The 17,470-nt window shown below is 42.1% G+C and overlaps 2 protein-coding genes across 5 annotated transcripts; both read left to right on the top strand.

The window, feature by feature from the left end:
- Window positions 1-508: 508 nt before the first annotated feature.
- On the top strand, window positions 509-3,383 carry LOC125076938 (dynein intermediate chain 3, ciliary-like). The gene is made up of 7 exons (XM_047688681.1): window positions 509-705; window positions 778-925; window positions 1,110-1,847; window positions 1,925-2,103; window positions 2,802-2,934; window positions 3,008-3,112; window positions 3,186-3,383. The coding sequence occupies exons 1-7, from the start codon at window positions 509-511 to the stop codon at window positions 3,381-3,383; spliced, it is 1,698 nt and encodes a 565-aa protein (XP_047544637.1).
- A 1,416-nt stretch (window positions 3,384-4,799) lies between these two features.
- LOC125077119 lies at window positions 4,800-11,995 on the top strand. Of its 4 annotated transcripts, none has more exons than XM_047688930.1 (12): window positions 4,800-5,316; window positions 5,396-5,559; window positions 5,907-6,099; window positions 6,296-6,447; window positions 6,542-6,615; window positions 8,454-8,574; window positions 8,664-8,965; window positions 9,095-9,256; window positions 9,434-9,554; window positions 9,772-9,845; window positions 10,152-10,394; window positions 10,554-10,821. In XM_047688930.1, exons 1-10 carry the CDS (start codon window positions 5,013-5,015, stop codon window positions 9,793-9,795), a joined length of 1,617 nt encoding a protein of 538 aa, XP_047544886.1. In that variant the 5' UTR covers window positions 4,800-5,012; the 3' UTR covers window positions 9,796-9,845; window positions 10,152-10,394; window positions 10,554-10,821. The 4 variants fall into 4 exon arrangements, with proteins under 4 accessions (XP_047544886.1, XP_047544884.1, XP_047544883.1 ...); XM_047688928.1 differs by having other exon boundaries at window positions 4,802-5,316; window positions 9,386-9,554; window positions 9,772-9,855; XM_047688927.1 differs by having other exon boundaries at window positions 4,805-5,316; window positions 9,386-9,554.
- The last annotated feature ends 5,475 nt before the right edge of the window (window positions 11,996-17,470 follow it).

Genomic DNA, 17,470 nt, shown 5'->3' on the forward strand with positions numbered 1-17,470 from the left:
TTGTAAGATTTAAAAAAAAAAAACATTTTTTTTCTCAATACTCAATCACAATAACCGGTAACGAGTATTCACGTATATAAACACGATATAATATCTATCTTCTATGGATATAATATCTTCAATGCAAAAAAAGTTACAGGACACCTTCTGACTACCGAACTCAAAGTCGGTGGTTTTTTTTTTGCTAATTATTAATACAATATTTTTTATTGTTCTTAATTAATATTACATAGCTCTTTATTTTATAATAAATTCTACTATAAACTAAAACATACTATAAAATAGACTAGTGTATTTTGGCATTATTATTTATAGTCCTACTAATGACGAAACGATAGATACTCGTGATGGAATACTATTATACATTCCTTTATAAGATCTTTAAACATAGAATGACTTAAAGAAAAAAATTTATAACAATTGACGTTTTATGTCAACGGTTTATTTTTTCGCAATAAAATCGCAGAGATCATAATTAGCTATTATTAATTTATTAAAATTTGACTAAATGGAAATTGCGTATTCGTACACAAAGAGGCGCTGTGACTTCGGCCGCCAGCCGCTGTTCTGCGAACAGGGACCCGAGCTGTGTGACAGCATCGCTGTAAATGTCGCAGAACATAAACAATATATCTTGCGTAATCCCGTACACCAGCCCACTCAGAACACACCGTCTTTTTCAGAGGATTATATCAATACTATTCGGTCAGTCTTAATACTTCTGGTAAGTGTTGTAAAATACTGGAGAGATATAAAACCTTGTGATAAATATTTTAGAGCTGAATACACAACAACTGGCGCTAATCATGCTGAAGGAGGTTGGCCCAAGGATGTCAATGTCGTGGACCCAGAAGCTACTCAACGTTATCGAAGAAAAATTGAAAAAGATGACAACTATATCCACTGCGTCATGTCATTGTCCTCGGTGCGTCCATCTTCCTTCTATTGCGATCTCTTTTGCGTAAATAAGTCTGCTGCATCTCGTCAAATATTGAGTTACTAGCTATTTTCTTAAAAATCATTTACTTATCTTCATTATCACAAATGAGGACTAGGAATAAGGCATAAAGCTCTTGTTAATGTTTTTATTTAATTTTATTATTTTTTAGGGCATGGAACATTACGTTCTTCAAAATAACGCCATTGACATGTATGGTACGTACTATGCAGAAATGTTGACACAACCGCCTCTTGAGAAAAATAGCTGTCGAACTGTTAATGTTTATCGCGATGCGGCCGCCGGTGGTGGGCGACCTATCAGCTCCATATGTTGGCATCCAGAGGGCCACAGCTTTGCCGTAACTTATGTGGACGTTGACTTTAATCATAGCGCACGAGCTCCCATTGAATCTTATATTTGGGACTTGGAAAATGCAAACTACCCTGACATTATAATTACTCCTCCCGCAGCACTGTTAGACCTACAGTTCAACCCCCGCGATCACAACGTATTAATCGGTGGACTAATGAACGGACAAGTAGGCGTGTGGGACAAGCGGCGTGGAGGAACTCCAACGGTCGCGTGCGCGCCACATGTTGCGCATAGGGAACTTGTGAAGAATGTTTTATATATAAACTCAAAATCGGGCCAAGAGTTTTTCTCTGGTGGATCAGACGGTGCTTGCAAATGGTGGGATATCCGTAACATGAGCGCCCCCACTGACGAAATGATCATGGACGTTGTGAAGTCATCCTTCGACGTACAAAGTATGGCAACGGCCAATGCTATTAGCGTTCTTGAATATGAACCAACTATACCCACACGTTTTATGGTAGGCACTGATAACGGCCTGGTAATCGGGGGAAATCGTAAAGGCAAAACACCTATGGAGAAATTACCCGCCAAGGTGAGGTGGTGTAGGTAACTCAATAGCACTGTTATTGTTTTTATAAAATATTATAGCGAACTCATATAAATTTATAGTACGAAGCGCATATTGGCCCGGTATGGTCACTGGAGCGAAATCCTGGCTTCTTAAAGAACTTCCTCACAGTAGGCGACTGGACGACTCGAGTGTGGAGCGAAGACTGCCGTGAGTCTGCAGTACTATGGTCGCTGCCACACCGCCATAAAATAACTGCTGCAACCTGGAGCCCTACCAGGTATATCTTATAATTAGTTTTTGATTACCGCTGCGTTGATATGAAATGAAATATTTTTATTAGGATATAAAAAAATGTTGTTCTTATATAAAATAATCTATTTGTTTTGGAGTTGGTACCGGTCAGGTCATGCATGGTAAAATTTATTAATTCTTTTTGGGACAATACTATGTAAATTTAACTACAGTAGAAAGCTGATTATCCAAATTAATTGGGACCGGGCTCGATTCGGATAATCGAAAATTCACATAGTTGGACATAAACTGATAATAAAGAAAAACGAACTGTCACACATAGAATAAAGTTTATTAAGCTTAACAAACACAGTTCTACAATACATATAGTGTGTTGCCTCTTACGTTTCGACCATATCAGTTGAAATATATCTTGACTCTAGCGAGATCCTACTAATTACGACAAAACAAAACAAAATTACTGGTTTTAATTGTTTATGTGACGCTTAGGACTGATTCGGAGAATTGGCGATTCGGTTAAACAGCGTTCGGAAAATCGGCGTTCTACCGTATTGCTTTATTTTTGCTTAACGCAAAATATTCACCAGTTAAATTGAAAAACTGTAAGGCATACAGATAACTGTCGTTATGTTTTTAAAAAATTAAGTTAAAGTAAAAAATAAAGTACATCATTATGTTAAGATTTTAGATAGGTTTACGCAGTAGTAACATTGCACTGCACAGATTATCGTTGATGCTGGTTTTGCAATGGAACGGAGTATTGGCGACTTGGGATCTGCTGCGGCGTCAGCACGAACCCGTGCTCACCATGCAAGTGTGCGAGGAGCCCCTACTGCGCGTCCGTATGCATGAAGCCGTGCGTATAACCATTCGTTCAATGTCTTCAACGATATTATAACGAAAGTAATAAAATGCTTGCGTCATTCAAGGGCACTTTGGCGGCGTGCGGAAGTCGGAAGGGAAATATTTACATGATCGAACTATCCCAAAATATGGCTCAGTCTGACAAAAACGATAAAAGCTTGTTAACCGCGGTGAGTACCAAAGGCATTAATGACTTACTGCTTATTTTTAGTAACGCCTTAATTTGCAAACACTCTTGTGCAGATGTTCGAACGTGAAAGCAAACGTGAACGCATCTTGGAGGCTCGCATGCGAGAGTTCCGTCTTAAGCTGCGACAGGCGGAGGAAGGAAGCCCGACTGTGGCCGCCTCCGAGCTGGAGCTGGCGGTGGGAGATCGGGACCTTGCCGAGGCCGCCGCCGAGTACGCTCAGCTCGTCAAGAAAGAGCTCGCTACTTTCTAGAGGTCAACGCCATCGACGCGCTCAACGCGGTCGCCGCGGTCTCCGGGCTGCGAGCATGCGGAGACGGTGGCTTCATGTATTTATTTATTTAAATCTAAATCAAGGTAATACTGTATTGTTTTGTTTATTTTTTTATACAAATCATATTTATCTAGTATTGTATTTTTTATCATCGAAATGAAAGCATTATTAGCTTACGAGATATATTGTTCAATTTATAAAACCGACTATTTTTAACTTTAAATATTACTTAAATTACTTAAATTTGTATATAAATATATGAACTTCAATCACAATCTATGTTAAAAAATAATTCATTATAGTTATAGTCATATTATGTATTTTATTCAATTAATCATTTAAATATTAATTTAATCATTGCATTTTAATATTTTAATATTATTAATAAAATAAAAAAATATATTATTTGTTTTTTTTTTAAGTTTGAAAACCATTTATATTTCATTCTTATGAAATTCTCATATATATTACATACACAAAAATAATATGTAATACAAGATGAAACATGACAATTATTTGGGGTATCTTATAGTCAGAAAAAATATGTCATATTGAATCCATTCCAAATTAATAAAATAATGGGTTAAAAATACATTAAAATTGTAATAAATGCATTTCTTTATTCACGTAGCTGGACAGATGCTCAGAATAATCGTATAAAGCCTATTTAAATGTAAAAATACATAATTAAATACTTCGTACAAAAAGAAAGACGCTCAGATCAGGGCATTTTCTTTTCTGAACAGAGCCAGTGTTTAATTTGACAATAAGTAAGTGTAATGCTTCCATATTTAATAAAGGAGTTTTATTTAATTTGGATGATTTTTCGTAAGCGCTTTAACGACAGACCTTTATTCATAAACTATATATCATAACCGATAACATCATAAGTAATAGAATTACTATAATTTAAAATTATTCAAGTCACAAGTAGAGCTATTAATTAAAAAAAAATCGAAACTCACCTCAAAACACAAGCGTGACAGTCAAAATATGATTGTGCAACACGGTGCGATACGGGCGTAGATACATAATACTTACTACAGCATATAAAACTTTTTGGTTATTAATTTGTGATGAATACTATGTATTAATTAATTTGTACTGAAGTTATCCGAAAGTGAGCAAACATTACTATGTAAGTTCATTGATGATAGCTACAAAAAAAAAATCCGAATCACGCCGCAGACAATCCATACAAATGTCCATCAATTCATTCATTAAAATCCAATAAATGTGTACGCAGAAGGTTAATACGAAAGTAACGTATATAATGCTTTGAGGCGTGGAGGCGACCGATGTTTGAGCTGCATGCAATAATAAGATAGTATTATGCATTTTTTTAAATGCGTCGTTGTAATAGATACATATATACTCTATCTCTGAGTCCTATAGCTATTCAGTTATTAGTGAAGCTATAAACAAACAAAGAATAGTCGAATCATCCCGCAGTCGCTTCGTCCCGCTGATCCGGAACGCATACAGAGCTAAAAATACAACAGAGCACACGTGCGCGCGCATGGAGTCGCGAGAATAGTCGCTTTAAAAATATTTCATGCGCAAAACTCACGTTATCGTAATAACGTATCGTAAAATGAATCTGCGGCGATGACACAACATAACGGTGGATTAGCAATATGTGATAAAGGAAAAGAGCCGAGGGAACCGGCACGAACGCAAGCAATGCAATTTTGGCAAGGCGTAGGCGAATACGAAGCGTGTACAGCCGTTGTACTCGACTGCGTTTTTGCTCGGCTGCCGGCACAAGAACTGTGGCGCTGCGGAGGCGTCTGTCGGGCCTGGCGCCGCGCCGCCTGCGACTCCTCTCTTTGGCGACATTTGCTGTTACCGAATGCGACGCCGCACACGTTGCGCGCACTCGAAGCTGCACAGAGCGTCGAAGAGAAAAAGGGTAGAGAACATTATCTTTGTAAAATCACTTGCAGTTCTCCGTCGTATCGGAATATTTATACCCGAAACATACATTTCAGGTGAGGTATGGTCGTGGCGGAAGGAGTACGCCTTAGAGACTGCACGCTGGGAGCGATGCGGACGGCTTCAGGCTCGCGGTGCGAGTTCGGTGCCGCTGATGTGCGCCGCGCTGCACGACAACGACAGATATCTCGCCCTGGTTGACGAGGACGCACACGTTACGGTGAACATAATCTATTTAACTTATAGCGAATTTATAGTACGTTTTGAGCCCATCATGATAAATTTCTACGTGATAATCTTAATTATATATTTTTTGGATATCGCACCAATCCTCCTTAGTCAGTATTTTTTATTTACGCTATAACTCACGCCTAAATCTTCCCACTGTATACATATAGCAACACCTATAACTATTGATATATTATGCTTTGACAATCAGACGGACACGGTAGTGAATCACAAGTGTTGTATTTCATCGGAGTTGCGAATTTCCAAACTCTTAGTTTTAAGATTATTATTTTTTTATTTTTTTTTTAACAAAATGAATTCTGATTACTAAAATGTTAGATCTGGGAGCATTTACGCTCCAAAATCAATACAAGCATAGAATCGGAATGGATGGTCCGATGGAACGGCGTGGTGAGTCCCGAGTGGCGCGGAGTTGCGCTCGCGCAGTGGGCGCCGCGCTCCACGCGCCTGTTGCTCGCCGGCCGGCTGACGCTCGTCGACCGGTATGAAATGATCGTTGTTCACTTTGACGGTGAGTTCGAGCGATTTTCTACTCGTACTTCAATGTGAATCAGTTAGTGTATTTTTTTTTCTAAAATTAATACATTGGCATAAGCCCCTCCCACACTTTGTAAATTAGTTTCACTTAAGTATAACTTTATGAAAGTTGAATTTCAATGACTCGTTATTGAAACATGTATTCCTAGAGATAACATTCCACATTTCAGAAGAGTGGTGCAGCCGAATAGTGTGCCGAAGTGCGAGCGGGCCGGGGGGCGCGGGGTGCTGGGTGGATGATGATGCCTTCCTGTCTTTGCGCTTACGACTTTTGGCTCCAGGACGAGCTTGTACCACATTGTGGCTCAACGCAGCCACGCAGGTGATATAAATATTCACGACAATTTCACAGAGCACAGATATGTTTAACTTTTTATGAAACTTCATAAAAGGAATTAACAGATTGTCAATTTTAGGAAATTTATTCAGAATACGCGGGAGTGACGTCACCACTGCTACGCATTTATAACGAAGCCGCGGCGCACATTTCGTAAGGAAGAACTCCATTATATTTCATTGTTTGACCCATTACGTTACATACCAAAGTCAAAATTGTTTACATAATATGACTCCTTACTATAGCATATTATGAGTTAGAGAGAGCTCTTATATCGCCTGTCAAGCGATAGCATTCGTAATACTTATTAAAGGGAAAAGAAAAACGAAGCGAATATTAATCTTTTTATAATAGATATCACTTTTCCAGTAAATTGCTTTCAATTAGTATCTGCAAGAAAACTATATTTATTACAAATTATTTTTAATTCCCGGATTCTGAATTCTGTAGCTATCGGATCCATCAAAGACTACCTACTACTATACTTATTAAAATCGCTTTGGATTCAATCAAGTTGTGTAATAGATAAGTTCAGTAACTATCAACTGAAAGCCACTTCCTTATGAGCCACTCGCCTGGGCGGGTGTCGTCGACAAGCAGAGTCGGTAACTGGTTTCATCATTTTATTTCTTTATTTATGAATTATAATATTTATTTCGAATATAAAGAATTGACCAAAACTAATTATCGTTATACATTAGCAATTACAGCCGTTTCAGCGCCTGTGTGCATTGCATGTATTTGAATATTTTTCTCTAGTAATTACATTGCCTAATACTTAAAAGAGAAAAGGTCCAAACATTGTTATAAATTAGTTTCGGAGCTGGAGTTATGAATTTAATATTATAATACGTTTATCAAAGCGGTATCTCAATTTGAATTCTTTATCCGGAAAAAAAACGATTGATTTCTCTTATCGCTGAATTAAACTCTATTACTTTCGAATCAGGCTCTGGTGAGTTATGCTAATTTTATTTTTTCATTTAAATAATATTAATGTTGAGTACTCTTCTATTGTTTGTAAACATCTATACAAATAACGCGTAATAACTTTAGGGCTTACAAGTCAATGCCAAGTAAATTTATTGAATCGATAAAGGATAAACCTAAATACGTTTGGTCGGTTAAGTTAACCCAAGCTTAAACGGAGAATATCTTACACGACGTTATTTGGAAACGCACTTTTGAAAGTTATCGAGCCGACAGCTCGTACGGACAGACAGATAAAATAAAACGTCTGTAATATGTAGTACCTCAGAAACCGGGCACAAGTCCGTTTTCTTTAAGTAAACTTGACAAAAGAAGAAAAAGATGTAGAATATTTTTAACAAAATAAAAATATCTTAGTTATACAATACTAGCGACCCGCCCCAGCTTCGCTCGGGTGCAATCCTATCAGCAATAATACTACACAATGTCTTTATATACAACGATCGCACCTTTTTTGTCATTAGACAATACAAATCGCTGCATTTTAATCCTGTAATATCTCCGAAAATATCCATTTAAATTCCATGCTGTAAGGGATCATATTATTCAATATTAGATGCACAATGGAAACTTAATTAATGTATGGAACTTAATTGGACAAAGATTAATGCTGTAGTACATTATTTTGATTTATCTAGTAGTAATCAGCCCGCGTTTGCAATGTAAGCAAAAAAAAAAGTGTTTATCTACGAAATAACATTACAAACCTCTAAATTTATCATTGTTTCTCTACTATAAATTGTACATGTATTATAAATTTAAACCTTCCTCTTGAATCAGTATATCTATTAAAAAAAAACACCGCATCAAAATCGTACGAGTAATTCATATTATGGGGCCTCCTGCCACCATGAGAAAGACAAAATTTATTTTACTGGTTGTAATATTAATCATAAAAATACAACACAACTTTAGAACGATTCTAGATTGTAGGGTGTAATGCGCAGGCCGAGTCTACTTCGGTTTACATAGATGCCTTTAATTGTGTCCATTAAACGCAGACAAATCCTGGTAGCAGAAGTTCCTAGTGAAGAAATCGCTTACTTTGAGACTGAAACTAATGACAGAACCGATCAAGCGAGCAGCGAACCACGTGCATCTTATTATTGCGCGCTCCGACCGGTACGATACTGACAGCAATGTTGAATGATAAATGTGTTGTTTTGAAGCTCCTTAAACTTCGTGTATTCATTAAGATATTAATTAAATAGCGAGAGTTCACGGAAGCTAAGAACAAGCAACGAATTCTGATAGCAGCGGGTGGCGTTGCTGGCGGTGCTCGTGGAAAAGCGCAGGCCTTGTTGATGTGGCCGCTGCCTTCTCTGGAGATGCCCATGTTGTGGGTCGGGGACCACCTTGCGCAGCGCGTGCAGCAACACCGCAACCGCGCACGCGCGCCGGAGCCACAGCCTGATGAGGAACCGGACGAAGACGCCTTGCGTGCTCTCTGCAGCCCGCCCGCGACATCTTGTTGTCTACAAGCACAAATCTTTGGAATAGTTTTACATCCTAGGTATATATTTTGGAATAAAATAAATAAATAACACAACGCATTCCAATACTTATTCAAACACATCTTAATACTTTCAATTAGATAGGAGGCATTAATAAATTGTTTTGATCATAAATGTGTCTATTTAAGGGGAGGCTGCGTATGGGCAACAACTGAAGCTGGTGCATGGTGCGTGTCGCTGCCGGCCCTGAAGCCAGTGTTGTGGCTGCCGCGAGCTGCCGCTGCACCCAGCGTGGCCGAACTACCACCGCACTACCTTTTTCCCTGTGTCGATGATGACTATTTTATTACGTAATTGAGAAGTTTATTTAATGGCTATACCACATGACTATTGAATAGCTGTGAAAGGAAATATGTACTGCGTCTCCCCTTTACAGCTACGCAATGGATTTAAAATAAAGCTAAAATTGTAATGTTTAGTCCACCAGGTTACGGTTCAGGTCGCGTAAGCTTGTGGACCATTCGCAGTGGCCGCTGCAGTACACAGCTGCAACATGACGCCCCCGCACTTGCCGTATTTCTGCTAAAGCACGCTCGCTCAGCCCCCGGCTCGCGTCGTTTACTCGTTCTCGCAGCCGATGCACTTCATGTACAATTTTTCATTTAATTATTTTGAACAATTTTTTTGCATTATACTTCATAACCATTGCCGAGTATGAGTTTAATCGATCTAAAACAAAACGATATTAAAGAGAAACGTTTTCTTTTATTTTTTGAAATTGAATAATTAAAAGTAAATTTGTTCATGAAATAACCTTACTGTATAAATTTAATCTAATGTGAATCACCACAATATTGATAAACAGGTGTGGCGGAGCCTGGTCGACTGAGTCAAGATTCAAACATCGGCACCGTGTTCAAGACCAACTCGTATGGCAAAGTAAGCTTCTGTAATACAATTGTATCAATTTGAATATAGAACAATGATTAATTAAATTGAAAAAGGTTATATATTTTGTTTTAATAATAAAGGATCGTAACCAACTAGATCACGCAGCCTCATAGACCAGACATGCTTACTAACTAGTGGCATTAGTCTCAATAACAACGCACAGAATGGGCCTGCACGATGCACCTCGCGCCCTGGCTCGTACTTCTTATCTCGGCCGACTTGTAAATAAAAATATCTAAGTTTTATTTCTTATATCCTACAAATTATAAAAAATATAATTCCTTTTCGTTACAGATAGTACGAAGCTTAACTAGCGGCAGGGAAACAGATAGAGCGCGACGTGGATCGTGCACCCCCATTAAAGTACAAAAATGCGCACCGTGTGTACCCAAGCCGCGTCCGGTGTGCCGCGAGCCCTCTGCGGCGTGCCCCCATGGCCTGCGCCTCATTTGTTACCCACCGTCCGCCGGAAAGCGTCCACCGTGCGATTTACCGAGCCCTCCTCCTCCATTATCCTGCGAACGTAATAGAAATCAGGTAAATAATTTTATGTTTTAACATTAACATAAAATTACGTCCTATATACATATTATTTTTTATCACCCTTATTAGTAGTTTTATATTTGAGGGAAAAAAATATATTCGATTCTAGTCAGTGTAGTTTCAATAATATATACCTGCTAATTTGCTTCCTAGGTGCAGTCAATGAAACATACTGAAGGACAGAGTAGTGACGAACACAAAAATTTCTGTGGGGCTCAGTTGGACCGAGTAGCGATGCGGTTGGCAGCTGCTGAGCGCTTGCGTCGTTTGGACTATGAGCGTGAAGTAGCAGAGCAAACTCCGCCCCCAGCTCCAGTTCCTGCACCCTATCACCTCACCAGCGAACACGAGTGTTTGAGAGCGATAGATGGCCGCGATTATACAGTATCAAAATCAAGTATTAACACTGACAAGTCCACACAAAATTCCACGCCTCCTTGTCCAGTGAAACTAAAGCCTGTTGACAAGTGTGAAATAAGCCGTGGTCACCGTCTTGATCCTTGCGAGCACCATCCACGCATTTTTCTCGAAATAGATCGTAGTGCATCCAACAAAAGCCCTGAAAAATTATCTTACAACGTAGCCAAACAAAACGATGAGTCTAATGCCGCAGGCACCTCATCTCCGAAACAAATGTCAACTACAGGACGTTTTACAACACGTTTACTTAAGAGCCTAAAACGTAATGAAAACACTGTTTGCCCACGACAAGCATGTAAGTCATCATCTACTGAAAAAAGCTGGTGTGTGAATTTATCTCCTCCGAAGTCAGTTCCAGTAAGCTGTAGAGAGCAATCACTTCTTGAACGTCTTCGTCAAAAGCCAGGAAGTGCGCCTGGTAAACAATGTAACCCGCAACGTCAATTGCATTCACAAATATGTAATGAACCTACACCTAAATCAAATAAAGGCTTAGAAGAAAAGACAAAACAAGATAGACTTACAAGTGTGTTGCGTGAAAGGATGCATTTAAAAGAAGCAGGACGGGGAAGAGTGGTTACAACAGATCAAAAATCAAACAAAAGCACAAATTTTGGTTCTGGTGGCCTGGAACTGAAAGTTCCACCCAATTCCGAGGCCGTTCGAGTTCGTGTATCACTTGATTTTGAAACCGTAGATATTGCTACAGGTAAAAGAAACCCTGCAGAATTGAAGAATTTCAATGATCATGCTATCTCTACTTGTCATAGTGTTGTAGGATCTGAATCCTGGTTATCAATAAAAAACCTTCAAAAAAAATTTTCAGGCTATCGTAAAAATGATGTTTCAACAGAAAATAAAAGTCATGGGAACTATGGGACATGTCAACGTCCAAGTGATGAAAATACATCCATTTTGAAAAAGAGACCCGAATGTACTTTGCCTCCAAGGAGTCAAAAGCCAGTCGTACAGTCTCCTCACTCAAACACACCGCCTTTACAACGCCCTCGTTCTCAGTCACCTTGCACCCCATACCCGAAGCAAAGCACGTCGCAATACATCTCGCAAAACATTCTAACGACTTACTAGTTGATCAATATATTACAACCATATTAGAGTATTGTTTCAATATGAGCACAATTATATTATTGTACTATTGTAAATTCGTAAATTTTATAGTATTACATGTTTCACAATGAACTATCTTTTATTTTGATCCATTTAATTTTGAATTTAAGGTCCTTTTTTTTTTTTAATTCTAGTGTATATAAATAGAGTCGAGATGGCCCAGTTGTTAGAACGCGTAGAGCGCTCCTCAAAGGGAGGCCAGTAGTGGGAAATTTACAGGCTAATGTAAATGTAAAATTGTATATAAATAAATGTAAATGTAAAAATTTATATAAATGTATTTCCTCTCGATGTTAAAGGTATTTGTGATATTAAGTTCGGAGCGATACTTCATTGATTTTTAGGGTTGATGACAAAAAAAAAATATCGAATTATGAGGGTATAACGACGGTAGAAGTCTTTGGTTTTCCCATATATACATATCATGTCTTCCGTAGGCTGCTCAAGGAACGAGGGAGTGTCTCCCGTTAAACAGTTAAAACAGTTGACAGTTAAAAAGTGAATCATAGTTTTTTTTTTTTTTTTATCAGTGCGCGTAAAATAGCGACCGGTCGGTTCGGGTAATCGGTATAAGAAGAGAGTGATTCAACGCATATGACGTTGTGATCACGCATCTAGACGCGCGTCATATGACATTACTTTGGCGTAACGTAATATGTTTTTTTTTTTTTGTAACAAAAGTGATATTAATTTAATGGTGTAGTTTAAAAAAAAAAATTTGTATTCCTGACAGCAAACCTTTTCATTTGATATCCATATCATTAAGGTGGATTTCAAACTGCCGGTCCGCCATCTTGGGGTGGTAAACATATTTGATTTGTAATGAAGTTTCTTAGCTAGTTATGTATTGTCATCAAAAGTCTGTCAACAGAAGCGAGTTAACAAAACAATAGGAATCAAAAATTTTTTTATTTATGGGTTCAGCCATAACCTCAAAAAACACAAATATTCATTTAAGTCGCAAGTACTGCCCTCAATCAACGGCTACGAATTAAGGCGTAAGAATTGAAGTAAAATGTAAACAAAGCGATTAGCAAAAAGTTGGTGTTATACGTTTAATATGCAGATCGACTCTGGTTCGGTAGGTAGGTAGGTAGGTAGGTAGGTAGGTAGATAGGTAGGTAGGTAGGTAGGTAGGTAGGTAGGTAGGTAGGTAGGTAGGTAGGTAGGTAGGTAGGTAGGTAGGTAGGTAGGTAGGTAGGTAGGTAGGTAGGTAGGTAGGTAGGTAGGTAGGTAGGTAGGTAGGTAGGTAGGTAGGTAGGTAGGTAGGTAGGTAGGTAGGTAGGTAGGTAGGTAGGTAGGTAGGTAGGTAGGTAGGTAGGTAGGTAGGTAGGTAGGTAGGTAGGTAGGTAGGTAGGTAGGTAGGTAGGTAGGTAGGTAGGTAGGTAGGTAGGTAGGTAGGTAGGTAGGTAGGTAGGTAGGTAGGTAGGTAGGTAGGTAGGTAGGTAGGTAGGTAGGTAGGTAGGTAGGTAGGTAGGTAGGTAGGTAGGTAGGTAGGTAGGTAGGTAGGTAGGTAGGTAGGTAGGTAGGTAGGTAGGTAGGTAGGTAGGTAGGTAGGTAGGTAGGTAGGTAGGTAGGTAGGTAGGTAGGTAGGTAGGTAGGTAGGTAGGTAGGTAGGTAGGTTAGGTTAGGTTAGGTTAGGTTAGGTTAGGTTAGGTTAGGTTAGGTTAGGTTAGGTTAGGTTAGGTTAGGTTAGGTTAGGTTAGGTTAGGTTAGGTTAGGTTAGGTTAGGTTAGGTTAGGTTAGGTTAGGTTAGGTTAGGTTAGGTTAGGTTAGGTTAGGTTAGGTTAGGTTAGGTTAGGTTAGGTTAGGTTAGGTTAGGTTAGGTTAGGTTAGGTTAGGTTAGGTTAGGTTAGGTTAGGTTAGGTTAGGTTAGGTTAGGTTAGGTTAGGTTAGGTTAGGTTAGGTTAGGTTAGGTTAGGTTAGGTTAGGTTAGGTTAGGTTAGGTTAGGTTAGGTTGGGGTACATGTCAGTCACCTCCTCGTGGTGTACCCTGGGCAACGGGGCCGGCTTGAGCTTGCTCGTCGGCCACGGCTAAGACTGGCGGGAGGGATGCCGCGGGGCTGCTCCTGGTACGTCCCTGATCGGCGTCAGGGCGGACCATGTGAGTGGCCTCGTTGGCTAGGAGGGAGTGGGAGGGCTCGCTACTCGAGCCTCCCAGGTGTTTTACACCGGCGGTTTGCGGCGGAGCCTACCATCTTATCCGCCGCAGGGCGTCAGCTTCGTTGACGCCCAGCCTCCAGTGGCGGACTCGGGGGAGTTCGCCACATTCCCGCGTGGAGGATGAGGAGGAAGGCGCGCACTAGGCGCGCTTTCCATGTATATTCAGCCGCCTTACGGCGGCTGCCGCTGGTGGGGTCGCGGTTGCATGCCCTTGGCGATCCCGTGGCCTCACCACTCGCGCGGCATGGTGGAAACCCGAGGATGGTTTTAGTGGGTAGGACAGGGCATTAGCACTAGCGTGCCCTGGCACGGGGCATTAGTTCCCGGTTGAGTCCCACATACCCGTCCCGGTCCCCCGACCGGGCGGCATGCGTAAATGCATTTCCTCCTCGTTAAACAAAAAAAAAAAAAAAAAAAGGTTAGGTTAGGTTAGGTTAGGTTAGGTTAGGTTAGGTTAGGTTAGGTTAGGTTAGGTTAGGTTAGGTTAGGTTAGGTTAGGTTAGGTTAGGTTAGGTTAGGTTAGGTTAGGTTAGGTTAGGTTAGGTTAGGTTAGGTTAGGTTAGGTTAGGTTAGGTTAGGTTAGGTTAGGTTAGGTTAGGTTAGGTTAGGTTAGGTTAGGTTAGGTTAGGTTAGGTTAGGTTAGGTTAGGTTAGGTTAGGTTAGGTTAGGTTAGGTTAGGTTAGGTTAGGTTAGGTTAGGTTAGGTTAGGTTAGGTTAGGTTAGGTTAGGTTAGGTTAGGTTAGGTTAGGTTAGGTTAGGTTAGGTTAGGTTAGGTTAGGTTAGGTTAGGTTAGGTTAGGTTAGGTTGGGGTACATGTCAGTCACCTCCTCGTGGTGTACCCTGGGCAACGGGGCCGGCTTGAGCTTGCTCGTCGGCCACGGCTAAGACTGGCGGGAGGGATGCCGCGGGGCTGCTCCTGGTACGTCCCTGATCGGCGTCAGGGCGGACCATGTGAGTGGCCTCGTTGGCTAGGAGGGAGTGGGAGGGCTCGCTACTCGAGCCTCCCAGGTGTTTTACACCGGCGGTCAGCGGCGGAGCCTACCATCTTATCCGCCGCAGGGCGTCAGCTTCGTTGACGCCCAGCCTCCAGTGGCGAACTCGGGGGAGTTCGCTACATTCTTACGTGGAGGATGAGGGGGAAGGCGCGCACTAGGCGCGCTTTCCATGAATATTCAGCCGCCTTAGGGCGGCTGCCGCTGGTGGGGTCGCGGTTGCATGCCTTTGGCGATCCCGTGGCCTCACCACTCGGCGGCATGGTGGAAACCCGAGGATGGTTTTAGTGGGTAGGACAGGGCATTAGCACTAGCGTGCCCTGGCACGGGGCATTAGTTCCCGGTTGAGTCCCACATACCCGTCCCGGTCCCCCGACCGGGCGGCATGCGTAAATGCATTTCCTCCTCGTTAAACAAAAAAAAAAAAAAAAAAAAGGTTAGGTTAGGTTAGGTTAGGTTAGGTTAGGTTAGGTTAGGTTAGGTTAGGTTAGGTTAGGTTAGGTTAGGTTAGGTTAGGTTAGGTTAGGTTAGGTTAGGTTAGGTTAGGTTAGGTTAGGTTAGGTTAGGTTAGGTTAGGTTAGGTTAGGTTAGGTTAGGTTAGGTTAGGTTAGGTTAGGTTAGGTTAGGTTAGGTTAGGTTAGGTTAGGTTAGGTTAGGTTAGGTTAGGTTAGGTTAGGTTAGGTTAGGTTAGGTTAGGTGAGGTTAGGTTAGGTTAGGTTAGGTTAGGTTAGGTTAGGTTAGGTTAGGTTAGGTTAGGTTAGGTTAGGTTAGGTTAGGTTAGGTTAGGTTAGGTTAGGTTAGGTTAGGTTAGGTTAGGTTAGGTTAGGTTAGGTTAGGTTAGGTTAGGTTAGGTTAGGTTAGGTTAGGTTAGGTTAGGTTAGGTTAGGTTAGGTTAGGTTAGGTTAGGTTAGGTTAGGTTAGGTTAGGTTAGGTTAGGTTAGGTTAGGTTAGGTTAGGTTAGGTTAGGTTAGGTTAGGTTAGGTTAGGTTAGGTTAGGTTAGGTTAGGTTAGGTTAGGTTAGGTTAGGTTAGGTTAGGTTAGGTTAGGTTAGGTTAGGTTAGGTTAGGTTAGGTTAGGTTAGGTTAGGTTAGGTTAGGTTAGGTTGGGGTACATGTCAGTCACCTCCTCGTGGTGTACCCTGGGCAACGGGGCCGGCTTGAGCTTGCTCGTCGGCCACGGCTAAGACTGGCGGGAGGGATGCCGCGGGGCTGCTCCTGGTACGTCCCTGATCGGCGTCAGGGCGGACCATGTCAGTGGCCTCGTTGGCTAGGAGGGAGTGGGAGGGCTCGCTACTCGAGCCTCCCAGGTGTTCTACACCGGCGGTCAGCGGCGGAGCCTACCATCTTATCCGCCGCAGGGCGTCAGCTTCGTTGACGCCCAGCCTCCAGTGGCGAACTCGGGGGAGTTCGCTACATTCTTACGTGGAGGATGAGGGGGAAGGCGCGCACTAGGCGCGCTTTCCATGAATATTCAGCCGCCTTAGGGCGGCTGCCGCTGGTGGGGTCGCGGTTGCATGCCCTTGGCGATCCCGTGGCCTCACCACTCGGCGGCATGGTGGAAACCCGAGGATGGTTTTAGTGGGTAGGACAGGGCATTAGCACTAGCGTGCCCTGGCACGGGGCATTAGTTCCCGGTTGAGTCCCACATACCCGTCCCGGTCCCCCGACCGGGCGGCATGCGTAAATGCATTTCCTCCTCGTTAAACAAAAAAAAAAAAAAAAGGTTAGGTTAGGTTAGGTTAGGTTAGGTTAGGTTAGGTTAGGTTAGGTTAGGTTAGGTTAGGTTAGGTTAGGTTAGGTTAGGTTAGGTTAGGTTAGGTTAGGTTAGGTTAGGTTAGGTTAGGTTAGGTTAGGTTAGGTTAGGTTAGGTTAGGTTAGGTTAGGTTAGGTTAGGTTAAAAGCTAAAGGACGCAGCGACCTCTCTGGAGGGTGTGGTCGAGGCCCTCGCCTCTCGGACGGAGGCCGAGGAGAGCAGGAGGCTCCGGGCGGATAACAACCGCCTGCACAGGGAGGTTGAAAACCTCAAGGCGGAGCTAAAGGCCCACCGCCGTGAGTACGCGGAGATGCGTACCACGGTGGCAGCGGCGACCGAGGCGGCCAACACCCCGCGAGGCGCTCCTTCGATGGAGGAGCTCAAGGACTTCATCGTCAGGTCGATCGGCGCGGCGATGAAGGACCAATTGGCGGGCCTGGAGGAGCGCCTCCCTACGAGGATGCAGCGACCTCCCTCCGCGGCAGATAAACCGCAAGAGGTGACGCTGTCTCACGCGCCGGCGGCCCGTCAGCCGGCGATACCGAAAAAGGCCAGGAAAACGGCCCCACCAGTGGCACAATCGCCGACCGCAGGCCCTCCATGTGCGACGGTAAG

Source organism: Vanessa atalanta, chromosome 3, assembly GCF_905147765.1.
Source record: "Vanessa atalanta chromosome 3, ilVanAtal1.2, whole genome shotgun sequence".
NCBI classification, from domain to species: domain Eukaryota; kingdom Metazoa; phylum Arthropoda; class Insecta; order Lepidoptera; family Nymphalidae; genus Vanessa; species Vanessa atalanta.

Bases quoted from the DNA above. Each gene is read 5' to 3' on its own strand.
- LOC125076938 (XM_047688681.1), top strand. From the start codon at position 509: ATGGAAATTGCGTATTCGTACACAAAGAGGCGCTGTGACTTCGGCCGC. The intron at 926-1,109 runs GTGCGTCCATCT...ATTATTTTTTAG, and splicing joins GCGTCATGTCATTGTCCTCG to GGCATGGAACATTACGTTCT. The intron at 1,848-1,924 runs GTGAGGTGGTGT...ATAAATTTATAG, and splicing joins TGGAGAAATTACCCGCCAAG to TACGAAGCGCATATTGGCCC.
- LOC125077119 (XM_047688928.1), top strand. From the start codon at position 5,013: ATGACACAACATAACGGTGGATTAGCAATATGTGATAAAGGAAAAGAG. The intron at 6,448-6,541 runs GTGATATAAATA...TGTCAATTTTAG, and splicing joins GGCTCAACGCAGCCACGCAG to GAAATTTATTCAGAATACGC. The intron at 9,257-9,385 runs GTAATTGAGAAG...TGTAATGTTTAG, and splicing joins GATGATGACTATTTTATTAC to TCCACCAGGTTACGGTTCAG.